The 23,126-nt window shown below is 42.2% G+C and overlaps 1 protein-coding gene across 2 annotated transcripts in view; it reads right to left on the reverse strand.

Moving 5' to 3' along the window:
• LOC126095738 (protein ABHD18) overlaps window positions 1-19,270 on the reverse strand; it is a 182,846-nt gene extending 163,576 nt beyond the window's left edge. Inside the window, exons 1-2 of one of the 2 annotated variants that reach the window (XM_049910507.1) lie at window positions 18,574-19,270; window positions 18,411-18,495 (exon numbers count right to left, since the gene is read on the reverse strand). In XM_049910507.1, coding sequence (XP_049766464.1) covers window positions 18,411-18,495; window positions 18,574-18,668 — 180 coding nt within the window. In that variant the 5' untranslated portion in view covers window positions 18,669-19,270. The remainder of the gene's footprint in view (window positions 1-18,410; window positions 18,496-18,573) is intronic. The other variant, XM_049910506.1, reaches the window with a different exon arrangement.
• Window positions 19,271-23,126: the final 3,856 nt, after the last annotated feature.

The following is a 23,126-nucleotide window of genomic DNA, read 5'->3' on the forward strand; positions in this document are numbered from 1 at the left end:
CATGTTTAATGTTAACAGTTGGGATCACCTGCACGAATATAACTTAATGCATCTACTCTCAAACAAAGTGATTATATGTATCACATAAAACACAACTATTTTTCCCAACTATATTTAGAATTGGGAAAAAGCAATATCATAAGCTCATATATCATATATGAACTGTAATTCATTACATTTCCAAGATTCTGCTGGGCAAAAATCTTGTGTTTTTAGTTATTCTAAAAACTGATTTACAATTTTTTCAGTCATTATCACTTTATGTTCTGCAATTTCTTCTCCACAACTGAACCAAATTACAGACATTCATGATGACACCCACTGCACATATTTCTTATTCTAAAATATCTAATCCGAAAATCGATAACCATATTCTTTTCTGTGAATCAATGCCCATCAAAGTTCATTCAATTTTTTTATATTTTTATTCTGTATATGAGATTTAATATAATCACATTTAGTGTAGGATAATAAGTTACATAACTCCAACTTCAACTAAGGAGAAAAAATAATATTCGCACGATTATTTTTTCCAACATGTTCACAATCAATATGTATCAAACCCTCAGCATAGAGGCTACAAAACGAATAATGTATCCACTCTTAGAAATTAGCCAACAGTCAATAACATTTTACAACAACTTCTTATATTTTAAAAGAACTATTATCATAGCTAAGAATGAATCAAATTTTACAGCAATAACTTTTTTTTACATTTTAAGAGAATCATTGTTATATCCCTTTTTTAATGTCAAGAAACACTCTGTCACTATTTAAATACAGTTGCAGCTCAGGCCTGTAAATCAAAGCAGGCATACACTGATGAGCCAAAAAATTATAACCACTGCCCTCTACGAGATTGAATGCGGCTTGGTGGCTTTATGTGCACGCGATGTGGTAAGGAATGTAGTTAACAGAAGCAACAGTGGAAACATTCTAATGATGATACAGCACTTAAATGGGGAAATCCAATTACATAAGTGACTTTGACAAAGGCTAGATCACTATGGCCCAGCACCTGGGAATGAGTTGTCTTTGGAACAACAAAGCTGGTCGGTTACTGCTGTAAGCATCTGTGGAAAGTGACTGAAGGATGGTGAAACCATGAGCAGTTGGCAAGATATTTGATGTCCACATCTCACTACATTACGTAGAGGCTGGAGGATTGCTGCATTGTCAAGCAGGATTGGTGGCGGTTTGTGGCAGATCTAATGACAGAGAAGAATGCTGGTGCAGCCACAAGTGTTTTGGAGCACACTGTCCAGGACACAGTGTTGAACATGGGGCTCCACAGCAGGCAACCCACACGGGTTCCTATGTTAACCCAATATTGACAGGACCATTGAGACTGGACTGAGGATCAATGCAAATGTGTCATCTGATCAGATGAATCACACCTCATGTTACACCAGCTTTACAGTTGTGTCTGGATAGCCCATCATTTTGGTCAGTTTGTTTAATTGACTGATGTTTCTTTAGGGTGCAAGACAGCTGAGGTCATAAGTGCCCATGTCATAGCTTAAAATGGTCAATTACTGAATCAATTTGAAGTTGATAATATAATCAGCATAATCGACTGGAGCAGAGGAATTGCAATGATCACGTCCCCTCTGAGGAGGTTGCTCAAATGGTTGACAAATATCCTATTGCATATTACTACGATGAATAAAAAGTAAAATAAGATCTACAGTTTGTGCTGTATCTGCTAAAATATCTGATACTTCAAATGGCAAACGTACATTAATATAAACAGTTCTAAAAATGGGACTGGATCAGAAAATGGCATACTGTCAATGGTTGGTTGCAGTAAGTACAGAATGCTACGGGTTCACCACTTAACAAATGACTGTGAATGAAATGACAGTACCCAATACACAGCCCAGCTGAAAGTATCTCCTCACGATGAGAGGGGCAAGAGGAAGTTGTCCAAGCTGTTGGGAAGTGTTTAATTTCCTCAAGTTTGTTCCCATATATTTATGCTGGAGTGACAATTTTACTAGGTGCAGCAACACAGAGATCATCTGAAGCGACAGAACAGCTCAAAGTCCTAGGTAATTGAACTGCAGCCTTGGCAGCTTCATTTCCTGATGCTCTGATGTGACCAGGGACCAACATGGACATCACAGTGGCTACATCAGAGAGCAAGTGGAGGCATACTTAGATTTTTTTGTACTAAGGGGTGGTATGTGCATGGCACACAGAGGCTCTGAAGGGCACTAAGTGAATCTGAACATAATACACAATCAAGAAGTGTGTTATCGGATGTACTGGGTGGCTTGATGGAGGGCAAAAAGCTCTGCATTAAAAAAAAAAAAAAAAAAAAAAAAAAAAAAAAAAAAAAAAAAAAAAAAACCACGAGCTCTGGTCCAGAAGATGGTATCTAAAATGTTTGTTGCCAATGACAAGGGCGCAACTGACACCACAGTTGGTCTTGCAGCCATTACCGTAGATGAAGGTGCTGTCTCGAAGTTGAATGCAAAGTTTGAGAAACTTACAGCGGTAGGTCAAATCTAGAGTAATGTCCTTGGGAAGCGAACTAAGGCCAACATGAATGGAGTTTTCTGCGCAAAGCCAAGGTGGTGAAAGTCTCTCACCCATCGGGAACACGGCAAGTAATGTAAGGTTGAGACTCCAAAGCAGTATACAAAAGCAAACTCTGGGAGGCAACAAAGAAGTTGCACTAATCCCATATTGGTGTTCACAAGAGTCATAAAAAAAGGATGCATGGGATGGATGGTTGGACATGGAGGACATGGAGGAGACAGCATGCATATCTGCTGATGAGAACATCACATCATTATGAAAGATGTAATTTGGCAGCATCTACATAGAGATTCATAACTGGGCTACTGTAGAAAGCTCCAGAGGCCAAACGTATACCTCAATGGGGGATTGTATAGATGCAGATGAGTAAACGAGACGCCTATAGACCATTTTTGATTGGACACGGGAGTTCATTCTGGTGAATGCTCTAAATATGCACCACGCATTGGATGGCACAAGTTGGTGGTGGCAGTAGCATGGTATCGGGGACATTCACCTGGGTTTCCATTATATTTGTGATAGTAATTGAAGGCACCATGACAGCTATGAACTACATGAAAATTATTGTACAACACCTGGATTGCTTTGTGCTTGACAACTTCCCCAGCAGCAGTGGCATCTTCCAGCAAGATAACTGTCCATGTCAAGGCCAGAATGATAGTACAGTCATTTTTTCTATTTTCCACCGTTCCTTAGTTGGTTCAAAATTCGTGGAGGTATTTTCCGTCCAAGCAAATGATTTAAGACAGTTTGTTTATTGCCATACACATTTTGTTTCTTTTATTTGTGAAGCATCTTCAGTGGCCAGTAATACATGCTTCTTTTTATACATATAATAAACTTATTATGCGGTGGTTGCAATATGTTGCTATGTTACATTCTTACATGTTTTTCCTGTTTTTTAGGCTGGAATCTACTTTTGTAGCATAAATTTTGTGATACAACAATGTCTTTCAGTATTACTTATGATTTCCAGCACTGTTAGCCCATGTGCATGGTCCTGGAGATATGTTCATGAGTCTCCATGCTCCAGTTGGCCAATTTCCGACATTCTTCCACCCACATTTGATTCAACACATTGCATACATCACCTGCAAGTTGTATTGTCAACTGTCGCTGAGCGTTCATAATTCATCCTTAGTTTGTTTTGTGTGTGTGGTTTGACATTTTCGTTTATCGTGTGCGTGCATGTTTTTTTTTTTTTTGTGGTTTTTAGGGCGCACAACTTCAATGGTCATTAGCGCCCTGACTACTCTAAGAATGCACCGCGAGGCACAAGTTTAAAACAACAACTAAAAGGGAAAACACGATAAAAGACAGACTGACAGGCATAGGATTAAAAAACAGCATCATCAAATGTCCTTAGAGAGGTTTGTCAAATTGATAAAACGAAGAACACGAGCAGCTGCTCGTGGGTCATCCGCTAAAATGGCATCGAAAGTACTTGGCAGGTTAAGATCTAGACGCAGTGTGTTAAAATCTTGACAGGACATTAAAATGTGTCGAACCGTCAGCAAGTGCCCACATGGGCAGAACGGCGCCGGCGCAGCCGTCAGCAGATGGCGATGGCTGAACCGGCAGTGTCCAATTCTTAACCGGGCCAAAACTACCTCCTCCCGCCGAGAAGGGCGTGAGGAGGACGTCCAAGCCACGGGAAGAGGTTTTAAAGCCCGAAGCTTGTTGTCTGTAAGTGCAGCCCAATCGGCATGCCACAGCGATAAAATGCGCCGACAAATGACCCTGCTAAAATCGGACGAAGGGACACAACAAGAAGCTGTCCGAGGCTGGAGGACCGCAGCCTTGGCCGCGGCATCTGCAGCTTCGTTCCCAGGGATACCGACATGGCCAGGAACCCACATAAAGCTAACCGGAGAACCGACGTCCACCAGCTGCTGAAGAGAGCATTGGATACGGTGTACGAAAGGGTGAACCGGGTACGGATCACTGAGGCTCTGGATGGCGCTCAGGGAGTCGGAGCAGATGACATAAGCAGAATGTCGGTGGCGGCAGATGTAAAGAACAGCCTGGTAGAGGGCAAAGAGCTCAGCTGTGAAGACCGAACAATGGCCATGGAGCCGGTATTTGAAACTTTGTGCCCCGACAATAAAGGAACACCCGACCCCGTCATTGGTCTTAGAGCCATCTGTATAAATGAAAGTCATGTTGATGAACTTCGAACGAAGTTCCAAAAAACGGGAGTGGTAGACCGAACCGGGGGTAACCTCTTTTGGGAGCGAGCTGAGGTCAAGGTGAACGCGGACCTGAGCCTGGAGCCAAGGTGGCGTGTGGCTCTCGCCCACTCAAAAGGTTGCAGGGAGTGAAAAATTAAGGTGTTGAAGGAGGCGACGAAAGCGAACTCCAGGGGGTAGCAGGGCAGAGACATACAACCCGTATTGACGGTCGAGAGAGTCGTCAAAAAAGGAACGATAAGACGAATGGTCGGGCATTGACAGTAGCCCACAGGCATACCGACAAAGCAGTATATCGCGCCGGTAGGTGAGTGGCAATTCGCCAGCGTCAGCATGAAGACTCTCTACGGGACTAGTATAAAATGCTCCGATCGCAAGTCGTAAACCCCGATGTTGTATGGAGTTGAGGCGGCGTAAGATGGATGGCCGTGCAGAGGAGTATACGAAGCTCCCATAATCCAGCTTGGAGCGGACGATCGACCGATATAGACGAAGTAGGACGGTTCGATCCGCTCCCCATGACATACCACTGAGAACACGGAGGACATTTAAAGAACGGGTACAACGGGCGGCCAAATATGACACATGTGGAGACCAGCTAAGTTTCCTGTCAAATGTAAGGCCTAAAAATTTGGTTGTCTCCACGATTGGGAGAGCAACGGGACCGAGTCGTAAGGACGGTGGGAGAAACTCTTTGCAGCGCCAGAAGTTAATACAGACCGTCTTCTCGGCAGAAAAACGGAAGCCATTGGCAACACTCCAGGAGTAAAGACGGTCAAGAGAACGCTGAAGACAGCGCTCCAGGACACGTGTACACTGCGCGCTGCAATAGATGATAAAATCGTCCACGAAAAGGGAGCCTGATACATCAGCTGGGAGGCAATCCATTATTGGATTGATCGCGATGGCGAAGAGAGCGACGCTCAAAACTGAGCCCTGTGGCACCCCATTCTCCTGGCGAAAGGTGTCGGACAGGACAGAACCCACACGTACCCTGAACTGTCGATCCATTAAAAAGGAACGAATAAAAAGAGGGAGGCGACCACGAAGGCCCCATGTATGCATGGTGCGGAGAATGCCCGCCCTCCAACAGGTGTCGTAAGCCTTCTCCAAATCAAAGAACACAGCCGCGGTCGGGCGCTTCCGCAAGAAGTTATTCATAATGAAAGTCGACAAGGTAACCAGATGGTCAACAGAAGAGCGGCGCCTACGAAATCCACATTGTACATTGGTAAGTAGGCGTCGAGACTCGAGCAGCCAAACCAATCGAGAGTTAACCATTCGCTCCATCACTTTACAGACACAGCTGGTAAGCGAGATAGGTCGATAACTGGAAGGCAAGTGCTTGTCCTTCCCCGGCTTAGGAATCAGGACAACAATAGACTCGCGCCAGCATGCGGGAACATGTCCCTCAATCCAGATGCAATTGTATGTACAAAGAAGAAAACCTTTACCCGCAGGAGAAAGGTTCTTCAGCATCTGAATATGAATAGAATCAGGCCCTGGAGCAGAGGACCATGATCGGCCAAGTGCGTTTTCGAGTTCCCGCATGGTGAATGGGGCATTATAACTTTCACAATTCGAGGAGCGGAAGTTAGGTGGCCTAGCCTCCTCTGCCTGTTTGCGGGGGAGGAAGGCAGGGTGGTAATGAGCGGAGCTCGAAACCTCTGCGAAAAAGCGGCCAAAGGCATTGGAGACAGCCTCAGGGGCCACAAGGACGTCATTCGCGACCTTCAAGCCAGAAACTGGTGAGTGGACCTTAGTGCCAGATAGCCGGCGCAGGCTACCCCAAACAACAGAAGGAGTAAAACTGTTGAAGGTGCTTGTGAAAGCAGCCCAGCTGGCTTTCTTGCTTTCTTTGATAATACGACGACACTGAGCACGTAATCGTTTATAATTTATACAATTCGCCACTGTAGGGTGGCGTTTAAATGTGCGTAAAGCACGTCGACGAGCACGTAGAGCGTCTCTACATGCTGCGGTCCACCAGGGAACCGGTACGCGACGTGGAGAAGAAGTAGGGTGAGGGATGGAATATTCAGCAGCAGCGAGAATGACTTCCATGAGGTGTGCGACCTGACGATCGCAGCTTGTGAAGGTTTGATCCTGAAAGGTTGCCCTTGAAGAGAAGAGCCCCCAGTCTGCCATGGAGATGGTCCAACTAGAGGAGCACGGAGAGGGGGTATGCTGCAGGAGATGGATAACACACGGGAAGTGGTCGCTCGAATATGTATCAGAAAGTGCATACCACTCAAACCGGCGTGCAAGTTGGGGAGTACATATAGAGAGGTCTAAATGGGAATAGGTGTGAGATGTGTCCGAAAGAAAAGTAGGGGCGCCAGTGTTGAGGCAGACAAGATTGAGCTGGTTGAAAAGGTCTGCTAACAAGGAGCCCCTCGGGCAGGATGCTGGAGAGCCCCAAAGGGGATGGTGGGCATTGAAGTCTCCAGTTAACAAAAATGGTGCAGGTAGCTGAGCAACAAGTTGCATCATGTCTGCCCTGGTAACGGCAGATGATGATGGAGCGTAAACGGTACAAAAGGAAAACGTAAAAGTGGGGAGAGCACTGCGGATGGCAACTGCCTGCAGGCCGGTGTGCAACGTGATGGGATCGTAGTAAATATCATCCCGGACCAGCAACATAACCCCTCCATGAGCTGGGATACCTACCACAGGGGGTAGGTCAAAACGCACAGAGGTGTAGTGTGCCAAGGCAATTTGATCGCATGGGCGTAGCTTCGTTTCTTGGAGGGCTACGACGAGCGGACGATGCAAGCGGAGCAGCAACTTCAAGTCCTCTCGGTTGGAGCGAATGCTGCGAATATTCCAGTGAATAAGTGCCATCGTAAGAAAAGGAAGATGAGAGAAGGGGTCACCTCGAAGGCCGCTGAGGGCCTGGCTTCGAGCGAGCACTGCCGCCGCTATCAGTAGGCGGACAGTCATCGTCCATTGGGTCTATAGGTTCATCGGCCATCTCGGGAGGATGGCCGGGAGGGGGAGCTTCCTCCGCCGGTGAACGGCCAGATGTACGGCTACCAGCGGTGCGGCCAGGCGAAACGGATGACGGCCTGGGGCGGCAACCGCTGGGTGGCGCAGGAGAAGAAATGCGCCGTGGCGGAGAAGGAGAACTGTGCTTCCTATGAGCCTTCTTGGAAGGACGTTTGGTGGAAGTACCGGTCGAAGGCTGGGAGGTCGAGGTACGTAGGAAGTCTGCACGGGATGGTTCCTTCTTGAAGGCCCGTGCATCTGACTTCGGGGTCTTCGTCTTAGCAGAAGCTGATGAAGGGGCTGGTGTCTGTGGGGTGATGGGAGGAAGAGGAGACGTCGACCGCGCGATCTTAGCACTGGCCGAACGGACGACCATGGTGCTGAAGGTCAGATCGCATGTCTGGGTTGCTACCTCCCTGGTAGTCCGAGGAGAGGCGAGGACAGTACTGTATTTCCCCGCTGGGAGCAGCGTGGGCTTCCTACTAGCCAATAGCTTGCGAGCAGCCGAGGTGGACACTTTTTCTTTGACCCGAATTTCTTGGATACAGCGTTCTTCCTTATAGACAGGACAGTCGCGGGAGGATGCGGCATGGTCACCCTGACAGTTCACACAACGAGGAGACGGAGGTGGACAGTCACCCTCATGGGCATCCCTGCCACAAGTGACACATTTAGCCGCATTGGAACAAGACTGTCGAGTGTGATTGAAACGCTGACACTGGTAGCAGTGCGTAGGTGTCGGGACATAGGGGCGAACAGAAATAACCTCGTAGCCCGCCTTGATGCGCGATGGCAGCTTAACACTATCAAAGGTCAAGAAAAGTGTCCGGGTCGGTACAAGGTCATTGTTGACCTTTTTCATGACCCTATGGACAGCCGTCACGCCCTGCTCAGCGAGGAAAGATTGAATCTCCTCGTCAGTCAATCCGTCTAGGGAGCTAGTATAGACTACACACGAGACGAATTCAAAGTTCGGTGGGCCTCCACCCGGACAGGGAACGTGTACAGGAGTGTGGCCCGAAGCAGTTTTTGTGCCTGAAAGGCGCTCTCAGTTTCTAGTAATAAGGTACCGTTACGCAACCTGGTACAAGACTTGACAGATCCGGCTATGGCATCTACGCCCTTCTGGATAACGAAAGGGTTGACAGAGGAAAAATTCTTTCCGTCCTCAGATCGAGAAACGACGAGGAACTGTGGGGCAGGCGGCAGTACTTTTGTCACTGGTGGCTGGTCACGTTTCCGTTTTTGGGCAGAAGTCGAGAGAGATGGAGTGAAATCCATTGCGGAGGAATCCCCCATGATTGCCAGCGTCTCCGATGGCGTGCTCCTTCCTTGTGGGGACCCTCTCAGAGGGCACTCCCGCCTTAGGTGAATGTTTACACCTCAGGTCACACCTCCCGAGAAACAGACGGAGGGACCAATCGGCATGGTCAGAAGGTATCAGCTCAGGCAATCACCCCTCCCCGGGCCTGGCCTTTACCAGGGGGTATGCGCGTGCCTTACATGTCTACCCAGGGCGGGGACTTACGCGTTACCCCGTCACCGGCTACGCGTGCGAACGCGTGGGTCGGCCTTCAGGCATGCACAGGGAGGAAGGAAGAAGAGGAAAAAGAAGAGAGAGAGGGAGAAAGAGGACAGACTGTCTCAAACGCCGAGGCGGAGACCAGAGAAGGCAAGGAGAAGAAGGCAATGAGAAGGCAATGAGAAGGCAAGGAGGAGAAGGCAAGGAGAAGAAGGCAAGGAGGAGAAGGCAAGGAGGAGAAGGCAAGGAGGAGAAGGCAAGGAGAAGAAGGCAAGGAGAAGGCGGCAATGAGAAGGCAAGGAGAAGGCAAGGAGAAGTCAAGGGAAAGAGTAAGGAAGACAGTGAGGTGGAGAAGAGCAAAGAAAGGAACCAACAAAAGGAAGGAAGAAACGAGAAGTGAAAAACCAAAAAGACCACAATTATAGGTCGTGGAACCGTCCGTCTCCGGACGCAGGCGCTAACTACCCCCGTGAGGGGGATGGATTCCTTTTAGTCGCCTCTTACGACAGGCAGGAATACCTCGGGCCTAGTCTAATCCCCGGACCCGCAGGGGTGTGTGTGTGTGTGTGTGTGTGTGTGTGTGTGTGTGTGTGTGTGTGTGTGTGTGTGTTTAATGGATATTTGTTTGTGTTATCTATATATATACACACACACATACAAAGATGATGTCACTTACCAAACAAAAGCGTTGGTACATTGACAGAGACAATAACAAACACAAACACACACACAAAATTCAAGCTTTCACAACCTATGGTTGCTTCATGAGGAAAGAGGGAAGGAGAGGGAAAGGTGAAAGGATGTGGGTTTTAAGGGAGAGGGCAAGGAGTCATTCCAATCCCGGGAGCGAAAAGACTTACCTTAGGGGAAAAGGGACAGATATACACTCGCGCATGCGCGCCCCCGCCCCCCCCCCCCCCCCATATAATAGAAGGAAACATTCCACGTAGGAAAAATATACCTAAAAACAAAGATGATGTGACTTACCAAATGAAAGTGCTGGCAGGTCGACAGACACACAAACGAACACAAACATACACACAAAATTCAAGCTTTCGCAACAAACTGTTGCCTCATCAGGAAAGAGGGAAGGAGAGGGAAAGATGAAAGGATGTGGGTTTTAAGGGAGAGGGTAAGGGGTCATTCCAGTCCCGGGAGCGGAAAGACTTACCTTAGGGGGAAAAAGGGATGGGTATACACTCGCGCGCGCGCGCGCACACACACACACACACACACACACACACACACACACACACACACACACACACACACACATCCATCCACACATATACAGACACAAGCAGACATATTTAAAGACAAAGAGTTTGGACAGAGATGTCAGTCGAGGCAGAAGTGCAGAGGCATTCAACAACATCTTTGCCTCTGCACTTCTGCCTCGACTGACATCTCTGCCCAAACTCTTTGTCTTTAAATATGTCTGCTTGTGTCTGTATATGTGTGGATGGACGTGTGTGTGTGCGCGAGTGTATACCCGTCCCTTTTTCCCCCTAAGGTAAGTCTTTCCGCTCCCGGGACTGGAATGACCCCTTACCCTCTCCCTTAAAACCCACATCCTTTCGTCTTTCCCTCTCCTTCCCTCTTTCCTGATGAGGCAATAGTTTGTTGCGAAAGCTTGAATTTTGTGTGTATGTTTGTGTGTCTGTCGACCTGCCAGCACTTTCATTTGGTAAGTCACATCATCTTTGTTTTATATATATATATATATATATATATATATATATATATATATATATATATATATATATATATATATATATATATATATATATTTAAAAAGAAAGATGATGAGACTTACCAAACAAAAGCGCTGGCAGGTCGATAGACACACAAACAAACACAAACATACACACAAAATCTAGCTTTCGCAACCAACGGTTGCCTCGTCAGGAAGCTTTTGTCTTTCCTTCTCCTTCCCTCTTTCCTGACGAGGCAACCGTTGGTTGCGAAAGCTAGATTTTGTGTGTATGTTTGTGTTTGTTTGTGTGTCTATCGACCTGCCAGCGCTTTTGTTTGGTAAGTCTCATCATCTTTCTTTTTAAATATATTTTTCCCACGTGGAATGTTTCCCTCTATTTTATATATATATATATATATATATATGGTTATAATAGAAGGAAACATTCCACGAAGGAAAAATATATCTAAAAACAAAGATGATGTGACTTACCAAATGAAAGTGCTGGCAGGTCGACAGACACACAAACGAACACAAACATACACACAAAATTCAAGCTTTCGCAACAAACTGTTGCCTCATCAGGAAAGAGGGAAGGAGAGGGAAAGACGAAAGGATGTGGGTTTTAAGGGAGAGGGTAAGGAGTCATTCCAGTCCCGGGAGCGGAAAGACTTACCTTAGGGGGAAAAAAGGACTGGTATACACTCGCACACACACACATATCCATCCACACATATACAGACACAAGCAGACATATTTAAAGATGTCTGCTTGTGTCTGTATATGTGTGGATGGATATGTGTGTGTGTGCGAGTGTATACCAGTCCTTTTTTCCCCCTAAGGTAAGTCTTTCCGCTCCCGGGACTGGAATGACTCCTTACCCTCTCCCTTAAAACCCACATCCTTTCGTCTTTCCCTCTCCTTCCCTCTTTCCTGATGAGGCAACAGTTTGTTGCGAAAGCTTGAATTTTGTGTGTATGTTTGTGTTCGTTTGTGTGTCTGTCGACCTGCCAGCACTTTCATTTGGTAAGTCACATCATCTTTGTTTTTAGATATATATATATATATATATATATATATATATATATATATATATATAATAGAGGGAAACATTCCACGTGGGAAAAATATATCTAAAAAGAAAGATGATGAGACTTACCAAACAAAAGCACTGGCAGGTCGATAGACACACAAACGAACACAAACATACACACAAAATTCAAGCTATCGCAACAAACGGTTGCTTCGTCAAGAAAGAGGGAAGGAAAGGGAAAGACGAAAGGGTGTGGGTTTTAAGGGAGAGGGTAGGGAGTCATTCCAATCCTGGGAGCGGAAAGACTTACCTTAGGGGGAAAAAAGGACAGGTATTGTTTGTAATTCTTTCTCATAGTTTTCTTTGGTGATTGGAGTTGGATGAAGTGTATATAATTGTGTTTGTGGGTGTTGACTTTCTGAAGATGTCAAATGTGTATTTATTGTTGTTTCTCTTTATTGTCATATCCGAGAAATGTATTTCCTTTCGCATTTCTTTTTCCATGGTGAACTGAATGTTTTTGTGTGTATTGTTTACCTCTGTACGAAGTTTATCACAATTTTCTCCATTGGTTCATCTACCATATAGATTATGTCATCCACATACCCGTACCAGTAAACAATGCCTTCCTTTATGATAACTGTATCGATGTGTTTTTTTGTGGTTGATGAATATGTTTGTCAATGTTCCTGATATTGGTGATCCCACTGGAAGACCACCTGCTTGTAAGTAAAATTCCTTTTCAAACTGGAAGTAATTTTGGGCTGTGATTGCTTAGACGGTTTTAGTTATTTCATTAATATTGTCTTCAGGTAGTTTGTTGTATGTCAGTAAGTTTTCTTCAATTTGTTTTAATTGTGTTTGCAGTGAGTGCTGAGGTGTACATGTTCTCTCTGTCAAAGGAGACGAGTGATCCTGTTTGTGGGTTGTGTAAGTCTTTTACTTGTGTTTTTCACTGTTCTGCTCATCTTCATTTCACAATGTGGCATTATGATTTTGTCTATTTGTTTCCATGTGGTACGATGGTTTGTTCATGAAATTAACAGTTCTCAACAGAATAGGGGGTTTGTGGACCTTGGGTTGGCTTTTGACTGTTGGTGCTTTTGGGTTCTTCTGTGTGATATTTTTGTTAAGCTGTGAGTATGTGTTTGATCCAGAATATAACCATAATAAATAATTAATGAATCTTCTTCCCCCCCCCCCCCCCTGCTCTCACACACACGTGTTAAACACGACAGTTGGCAACACTACACATCAAAAACACACGTGATGTATGCAATGTGTTGAATCAAATGTGGGTGAAAGAACATCAGAAATTGGCCAACTGGAGCATGGAGACTCATGACCACATCTCCAGTACGACACACATGGGCTAAAACACAACAAAATGAAACATAGTAACATACTGTAACTACCACATAATAGATTTATTATATGTATAAAAAGAAACATGTATTACTGGCCACTGAAAATGCTTCACAAATAAAAGCAGCAAAATGCATATGGCAATAAACAGACTGCCTTCAATTATTTACACAGTTGGAAAATAGCTCCATGGATATTACAGTGGTTTGAGGAGCATTATAGTAAACTCACATGGATTCCCTTACACTAAAGCAGATTGATCAACTGGAACTAGACAACATTATAAAGTGCTCAGTGAACACGTAATTTATGTGAACTGCGTGACTTCTGTGTTGTCATCTGGTCCATATACCTCTGAAAATGTACCAATTGCTTGTGAAATCAATGGAACATGGAATTGCTGCTGTACTGTGTTCCAAAGCATTTCTGAGAAAATTTGGAGAATGTTGCAGATAAATTCCCTGACCGTGCTATTGTAATAAGTAGTGGCTTTAATTTGGCACCCTTAGAATGAGAGTCGTCTGGTTAAAACTGATGCCAGATATAGGGATTCATGCAATATCATTCCGAAGATTTTTATGGAAAAATACTTCATCCAGTTACAGAACCAACTCATGTCCTTGACCTCCTAGTAACTAACAGACTCAAAACTTTCAAACCACTTAATGAGCTGAGAGTCCATGACCACAGACCAGCTATAGCATTAATGACTACAGAGGCAACAAGGAATGTTAAGGAAGGTAGAAATGGTTTCGTTTAGCAAGTACAACAGCAAACAATCTGCAGAGTATCTGGGCAGTCAACCTCAAACAATCACCTCTGAGGACAAAAATGTTGCACATAAATGGATAGAATTTGAAAGCATAGTACATTACATTTTAAAAATGTAAGTGCCGAGCACGGTTCTGAGGGACAGGCAGACCCACCATAGTTCAATGGCCACTTCAGAAAGCTGACACAGAATTTCAGCAACTGTTTGCATCCTGTTTACTGAAAGGTGTGATCATGTCCATCACTCAAAGAACCATTTAAATGTAGCCCCCTGAAAATGCATGTGTCCTGCACCCTATACGTTAGCCTCCTGCTCTCATCAGGAGCGCAGTCAGAGTGAAATGGCGGCACATTACCAGTACCACTGGTCACTGCACGCACTCGCAGCTGGGCCAACTCCATAAGTCAGCTGTGCTCCTGGCAGCAGCAGTAGGCTGCTGGTAGCAGTACCACGTACAGGTTTCTGGAAGGGGTGGATACATGAATGAAATCACTCAAGCTCAGAGGCTGAGTGAAAACATTCATAATAGACATAACAATCAGTCGGCTGTCTCTCATTAAGTGATACATCTCGAACCTAGACAGTGAGTGAGACACAGATGTATAGCTGATGTGGCCATAAATAATAGTTTCATTCTACTGAAAAAACTGATGGAACGAAACCAGACGGTTGTCCCATCACTCCTCACAATGAAGCGGATGGCGACCGAGACAACTGCTGTACTGAATTCGGTCTTCCAAAACTGTTTCACTGCATGTGATGATAATAAAGTTCAGTCATACAGAAAAGCTGAAATGGCATACACTGAGGTAAGTCACTATAGGATAGAAAATCAACTAAAATTGCTCTGCTGCGACCGGATCCAGTGAGATAATAGGATTACTGAAAATATCAATTCTACCACCTCCAAAAACAGTGTGTACTACACAGGAAAAAACCAATGCCACACTAAAATCATTCACAAATGAATTAGAAAAAGAAACATCAACCACTAGATTGCACTGCCATATCCTCTAACATGCCCTTTGCAAACGCAATCCATTTCACAAACAACATGCCTCTATGATGTCACACGACACAACATAGTTACATCACATGTCACAGCGGATGGGTGACCCCCTGTAAGATTCTAAATGGATTATGTTAAATAATTTGCTGCTCTATTAGCAGCAATATTTTGGATGTCATTAGAACAACGAAGAATATCGAGCAGCTAAGGCAATCCTATTTTCAAAAACAGGTTGTCAGATGTACATAATTAGGAGTATACATTGCTGGCATGAATCTGTTGCAGAATTAATGAAAACATTTTGTACTAGTATATTGTGACTTTATTGGTGAACAAAAGGCTACTCTACAGAAATCAACATGCATTCAACAAACAGAGATATTGTGAACTTCGACTCAAATTGCTTGTTCACAAGATCTAAAGGGGTCAGATGTGTTCCTTGACTTTCATAAGGTACCTGAACTTTTCTGCAGTACCTGCTTCCAACTACTGTATGACATTTGGGATGATTCAGGACTTTTTAGTAGATAGAACTCAACATGTTGTTAATGTGATGAAATTAATGGATGTAAAAGTATTAGTGATTATCAATGAATTTAACAATAACTGTAAATTAAGTATGTGTAATGGTCCACAGAACCTGAAATGCAATATTCACATAAAATTAGCTGTAGGAAAAGCACATATTACACAGTCATAAAACTTAATTCATCCATGGAAGATGTGGCAAACAAAACATCTGTTTGACAGATTCTGGAGTACCGCTCATCAGCCTGGAATGCTTGCTAGGCTGGATTAATACACGAAATAGGTAAGATCAAACACAGAATAGTGCATTCAGTCACAGGTTCCTTTAGTCAGTTACACACATGCTCAAAAAAAAATTACTGTGATAGATATTACAGGAGAGAATCATGAAATATAGGCCATTACTCCTTCCTCTCACTTATGTCTTGTGAAATGACAACAACGAAAATGTAAGAGAAACTGGAGCTCATATGGAGGCTCATTAACCTTGTGTCTTTTCACACATTTTTTGCTAATGGAAAGGTAAAGGGAGGGAATGATAAGAAGCACTCTGTCCCACAGATTGTAAAATGGTTTGCAAAGTATGTACATAAACACATGCTAAGTTTAAGGACAGCAAGTATAGGTCTACATGCCTTCTTCAATTGCCAACTAACGTCAGAATGCTTCTAAGCTGTAATTTCATGGTCTAAAATTTTTTTCAGGAAAAGGGTATCTGGAACAGTTCTCGAATTTTAAATTAAAGTCATGAAGACAGTTTTTCAAAGAACTTAATATTATGACTGCTCAGTACTCCATTTGTGATGGTACGCGACATGATGCTGTACCAGTACCTCTTATGGAAAAAAAGTGTTAAAATAGTACTTTAAGATATCTAAATGTCAGAAAAGCACCCTGTTGCCCCAACCCCCAGAAAGTCACAGTACCAGGGCCTCTCTTTTTACAAATCAAGCTCTGTGACTGTCCCTAGCCAATGTGTATATAGTAGTCTAGTTCATGTAATAGTAAACCCCATTAAGTGTTAATTACGGCTGTCCACATACATCACCACAACATGTAGCAGACGATGGGCCATATACTAATCTGCCTAAAGTTCAGAATAGTTACAAATATATTAACCACACTTCCTCTAATAAAATCTCCCAAAGTGCCTAGTCAGTGTCCAAAAAGGAAGTTCAGAAGACAGTGGGTACATGGATTCAAGTAAAGCTCAAGAATTCCAGGAGTGTTTAATAGGTGCCCTGATATGAATTATTGTCAGTAACATAATGGAATACAGTAAAATTTAATGTGATATTTCCATCCATAGGTAAATGTAACAATGGGATATAACATGCTGAAATATAGTTAATAATAAATAGATATCTTACAGAAAATCATTTAATGTAAAAATGTAAAGCTTATGGATTCATGTTTTTTAAGCTTTACTTGGGTAAGATGCTATTAAAGCACACTTTATTAATATACTTTCTAGAGGTCTATAAAGGCTCCATTTTGTAATGAAAATATAATTGCGCATAAATACGTTCAAAGATCAGTCTTTGTCAGCTACCCAAGTGCAGTGCTGGAGAAAAATCAGCATAGTAGAGAAATTTACCAGTTGGCCTATTTTCATTGTTTTCTCCTACTTACTGAATATACATTTTAACTTCTGAATTACAAGCATGCATTTGTGGCACTGAACAAATATGTAAATTAAATGCTGAAAGGCCTCATTTTATTCATTCAGTCAACTGTGTGTGTGTGTGTGTGTGTGTGTGTGTGTGTGTGTGTGTGTGTGTGTGTGTGTGTGTGTGTGTGTGTGCTGGATCACTAATTATATATACGTAATTGTGACTGAACTACTGTATTCAAAGATTTCAATAGGTCTGTTCTATAAAATAACATTAAACATCCACAAGTTTCTCTTTACTGTCTGCGTTATGTAGTGAACAGTTTCTTCTGATGGAAACTGGAGACTTCCACACGAGTGCTTCATAAGGTGAAGCATTTACGTGGTTTTTGCTACTTGGTGACCGAAGGCTATTTCTACCTAATTGTACTATGGTATAGGCCTAGGGATATTCAAGATGGTCATGGTGGGGATTTGACAGTGACTTTGAAACTTCACACACTATTTTTCTCATAACATAATGTGTTGCAGAATTTGACTACTGGTAGTTGGTGCAAAATGAAACATGCATGAAGCAACTGTATATAACACTCTTATTATGGCATTTTTTGGCGCACATAAGAATACAATATGAGCCAGGAAATATTTACATTAACATACATGTTATGTTAAAGTCCACATACAGTAGTTTGCAGCAGAAGTGTTTACATCTTTTGTATACCAATATTTTCGACTTAGAAAGACAATGCAACCACTTAGGAGGTGCACAAGACAATTTTATGCCAGCCTAAGGAAGTAATGACTAATTCGTGGCCTTTGTAATTTTGTAGATGCATTTCGCAAAAAAATGTGCAGTGCTAGTACAAAATAACAAAGGCTACAAATTCGTCATTACTTCCTTAGGCCGCCACAAAATTACCTGTTACACAACCTAAGTTTCATATTAACCGCAAGTCCCTCTGCCGTTCTGCAGAGAATTTTTTTTCCCCCTTTTGCTTCAGTATACATTACAGTCTCAATCATTAGCAAACAACAATGCACATTAAAAAAAAAATCCCTATTGCAAGTCAGAGAACTGCATGCCTACTTTAAGGCACATGTTTTGCAAGTGTAACTGTAATTCACGAACCACTGAGGAACGTCGTTACTTACTTTGAACACAGATACGGGATAATCCGAGGGTACCAAGTTAAAACAAGATTCTCGCCTTGAAACCACTTTTCTAAATTCAAACAACCTGGAACGAAACAAAAGTTTTGATATCTGTCAGGCGCAACAAAATCTAAGGGTAACAACATACTTTCCTTGTTTTTACCTTTTCAGATTTTCTGTATTCCCCCAACCTTTCGTAAAAAATTTTGTCTGTAAAATATTTCGGTAAACACGATCCAAACGACTGCTAGCAGACATATTTACAACACGTAGTTACCTGCACCGATCGCAGCAATATGTCATGTTACAATCGCATTTAACTTTATGATAACAGAACAGATGCTACTGCACTGAACTACAAACATGCAATTCGAGCAGACGCTAAGCCTGTTGTTCACACCCGAGGCACATCCGGCTCTAACACTTTCTCGTCAACACGAAGAGGTTTTACTTTTTTGTCAATTCTACTTTCCAGCAATATAAGAAAGTACCTTCACGCGACATATCAGTCGTCTATTTTAATGCAGCCAAGTATTTTCCTGTGTATCAGCCACACATCTTTCAGTGAATCTCCCATTTATGCTTCAGTAACTTGTCGCAAATCGAACATCTTTCTCCACTCACTGTCAACGAATGTCCATTCATTCTACTTAAAGCTCTTTTTCTTTCCCAAGAAGAGCGCTGGCGGGTACTATCGTTAATCAATCATTTTGGAACACTGACTTCCTGGATCTTTCCGCTAATTTAATTACAGCTATATTATCATTCTTTACGTGGCAAATGAGTAGAACTCCACACAGTTCTGAGCAGCTGTAATTTTTCAAAGAACTCCCTACTTTGGAATGAAACTGAAGACGTCTTCAGATTATGAGCAATCACGTTTGGCGTCTACCTTACACATTCCTTTTAATGAATATCTTTATAAGTAAAGTGATATATATGTTTTTACAAAAAGGAAATGTAGCATCTCACTCTACATGAACTGAATTTTCCTTTCTTAGCCATGAAATTCTTCCGTTATGGAAACACCAATAAACTACGGTAGGAGATTCGTTTAAACTTCGCTATTACTCATTCTACTAGTAGTGCGATATATAAGGTTCCCTTTCATATTTATATGTACATGCGTTAAAAGACAATGTGATTTCAGGCTTCGGAGATTCGCCAACGTAGATATAAGATGTGATTTCCTTTTAAAAAAAGAGGTGTATTCCAAAAATTAGACTCGATTTTGATTAGCTTGCCTTCACGAATTCGGATTAACTACTCATGGTTGCCCCATGAATAATCCGACTAGTCATTCTGTTAGGGTGAGTTTCTTTTTTTTTTTTCTTTTGCTGGAATAAATTTTTTCAATTTGTTGACATTTGTAATATTGTACTTTTTCAGCACATAAATCATTTGATGAACGGCAGGTACGTTATGATGGGCAATAAGTTGACATAGCGCTACTATGGATTATGTCACACGATGTTATTGCAAATACGGATGTGGTTATGAAGACAGGTATAGTCAGGCAGAGCCATAATTAGAGATGATTAATAATGTACTACATTTAGTAATAACAAGAAATAAAATATTCCAACGTTCGACAATACGAATTATACATGAGATGAAGAAGGGACTGAAAAAACGTATAATGATACAAAAATATATTATTCAGATAGTTAAGGGAGACCAACATTTAATTGTGATGAGAAGCTGGAATTCGATAGCAGGCAAAGGAAGAGAAGGAAAAATAGTAGGTGAATGTTGATTGGGGAAAGAAATGAAAGAGGAAGGCGTCTGGTAGAACTTTGCACAGAGCGTAACTTAAGGACAATTCAGCTGGCCATCATATCACGTCACGTAACATCAAAACATTCTGCGATGCATTTCAAATGGCGGTATCCACACCGGCTGTCTCGTCATGTCACATCACAGCACGCCACTGTCAAGGTTTATCGGGAAGAAAATTTTGAAGGCTGACCTCACCGACATACATGTATATTTGTGACTGACCTAATCTTCCCATTGTTGATCACGTGACCCTGAAGCTCATTTCCTCCCGATGCACCGCCATGCACACATCTGCATATTTCGTTTCGTAGTGGTTTGCGTGGTTGATATCAGTTGTTATTCGTTACTTTTAGTCACTTGTTATACACTGTTTCGTTTCATTATTTGTAATTTTATAGGAATTGATGAAAGATTAATTGATGCAGTGAGACAGCAGTCTAAATTTCATAATAAGGGCTTGCTAAATTTCTTGCCATGTACTACACTTACGAGCAGAGTGAGGTGGAGCAGTAGCTAGCACACTGAACTAATATTTGGGAGGATGAAGGTTCAAACCTCCGGCCAGCTATCCTGATTTCCCTAAATCGCTTTGTGGCAAATGCTGGGATGGTTCCTTTGAAAAGGCTTGGCTGACTTCCTTCCCCATTCTTCCCTAATCTGATGGGACCGATGACCTCGCTGTTTGGGTCCCTCCTCCAAATCAATCAACCAACCAACCACATTTATAAAGTGGATTTTTATACATGTCGACACGGTATTTAATATGTTACAATGAAATGGACTGCAATATCGTTACAACTTGAAGAGAAAAAAGCACTGTGGGTAGATTCAGATTGAGCAGTAAATGGAATGTGTACACTGTTAGGTATGTAGTGTTTCGTAAAGAAATGGACTGAAACATGCAGACCCTGCAACAGCGGCAGAATGCTGTTTTGTGAAGTATACAGCAAGTAATGTATTATACTTGTATGTTTAAATACGTGATACGTGCTTGTTGCAGGGTTATATAGTGGTGAGCAGCTCTCTGCATCATGTGTGAAACATTTTGCGTCAGTGGCCAATATTTATGTGGTTTCACTAGCAAACCTCACTACAAATAAGGCACTTAAACTATTAAAAGCCAAATGCACGATGTGAAAGAAAACCGGTAAATCTTAAAAGGAAAGTTATTGAGAGAGATATGACTACTGGAGAAAAAGTTGCACAGGACTGCCGACTAAACATTAAACAGACCAGTTTTCCATGACACCATGTTTCTTTTATTAACTCTGGGTGCAATTTGACGTCATAAATTTTAAAAAATCGGAGCTTAGACTTTCTAAAATAGGTATAAAATGCAGATTCCTCTTCCTCAAGCTCTTTGTATAATGTGTGCCATTCCTCTCCTGTACCACATATTTTGAAGCACACTTTTCTGTGTTGTTTTGCTTTTGTCTTACTTCTTCAAAGCTGTCTCTACAAGTTGCAAACTATTTGAGTGTAATAAATGTCATTGTCTTACAAATGTGGACTCCAGCATCCAAGTCTATAACTACTGCATTGTGTGTAGGCACTTAATGTTTAAAAACACATGAAAATCACCTGGCGAAGATCGCAGTTATCATGAAAAGAAAAAGAAAAAAAAAAGGCAGCTGAGGAAAGCCATGCAAATTGAGATCACGTGACTTGAATTGACTTGACATTCTGCATCATGACAGACAGTGTGAATACACCTTCATGTGGCAGTGCCATGACAGATGATGTGAACTGACCTTAACATTGATTTTAAGAATCATGAAAGCAGGTTGTGTATGTGGAATAAACCTGGAGACGCTGAAAGGTTTTAGACTGATTATATAATGCTCAGACAGAGATTTTTGCAAGATTTTAAACTGTAAAAGATTTTCAGGGACAGATGTGGACTCTGTCTATAATTTATTCGTTATTAACTATAGATTAAAACTGAAAAACGTAGAAATTAAGGAGATGGGATATGGGTAAGATGAAAGATCCAGATGCTGTTGTGAGTTTCAAAGGGGACATTAGGCAACGATTGACTACAGCAAGGGAAAGGAATACTGTAGGAAACGAATAGGTAGCTTTGAGAGATAAAATAGTGAAGGCAGCAGAGAATCAAATAGGTAAAAACACAATGCCTTGTGGAACTCCTTGGATATCACAGGAGGTTTTGAATTTAGCTAACGAAAGGAGAAAACTGAAAAATGCACCAAATGAAGCAGGTGAAGGGGAATGCACAATGTCAGTCATCTGTTACACAATGTCAGCTTACAAATGTATTTAAATATACAGTAAGTACACAAAAAAGATTAACTCATGAAAGCTAAAACGGCAATAAATTTGCACTAAAGTAAAATATTCAGCTAAAACAATTTGAACAAGGATTCTCACATTAACAGTGTTAAAGAAATTAAGGTACACTCTCCACACAATTACCACTATGCTGTCACATTTACACATTCATAGAACTCTTTAACTGCGTAAAAAGAATTAATGGATGACCAACTGTACATCTGTGCTTAAATAAGTCGAATGGAGCTTCCACTTATTCTAGAGGCACTTTGTTGAACATTTTCATTGATTTTGATAGTCTACAGTGTGCGTGTCAATATACCTATTATTTCTAGTACCACAGGGGTGTAAAGCCTGTCTAAACTGATATTCTTATGAGTTATTCTCTGTATATAAGAAAACACTGTAAATGTACTAGTTTATTGCTGGTAGTTAACCTTTTTAGTACAGTAATCAAAGATCTTCAGTGGGAAGTTTTTCAGAGTTTCTAACAGTCCAATAACTGTGTATCGAGGTATCAAAATGTCCTGGACTTGTGTACTATTGCCCCAAAATAAAAGCCCATAGAATATAGTACTATGAAAAAAAAGCAAAATTGGCTGACCTTACATAAGACAAAGATACGTGATTTATTAAATTTCTTACCAA

Source organism: Schistocerca cancellata, chromosome 8, assembly GCF_023864275.1.
Source record: "Schistocerca cancellata isolate TAMUIC-IGC-003103 chromosome 8, iqSchCanc2.1, whole genome shotgun sequence".
In the NCBI taxonomy this organism is placed as follows: Eukaryota; Metazoa; Arthropoda; class Insecta; order Orthoptera; family Acrididae; genus Schistocerca; species Schistocerca cancellata.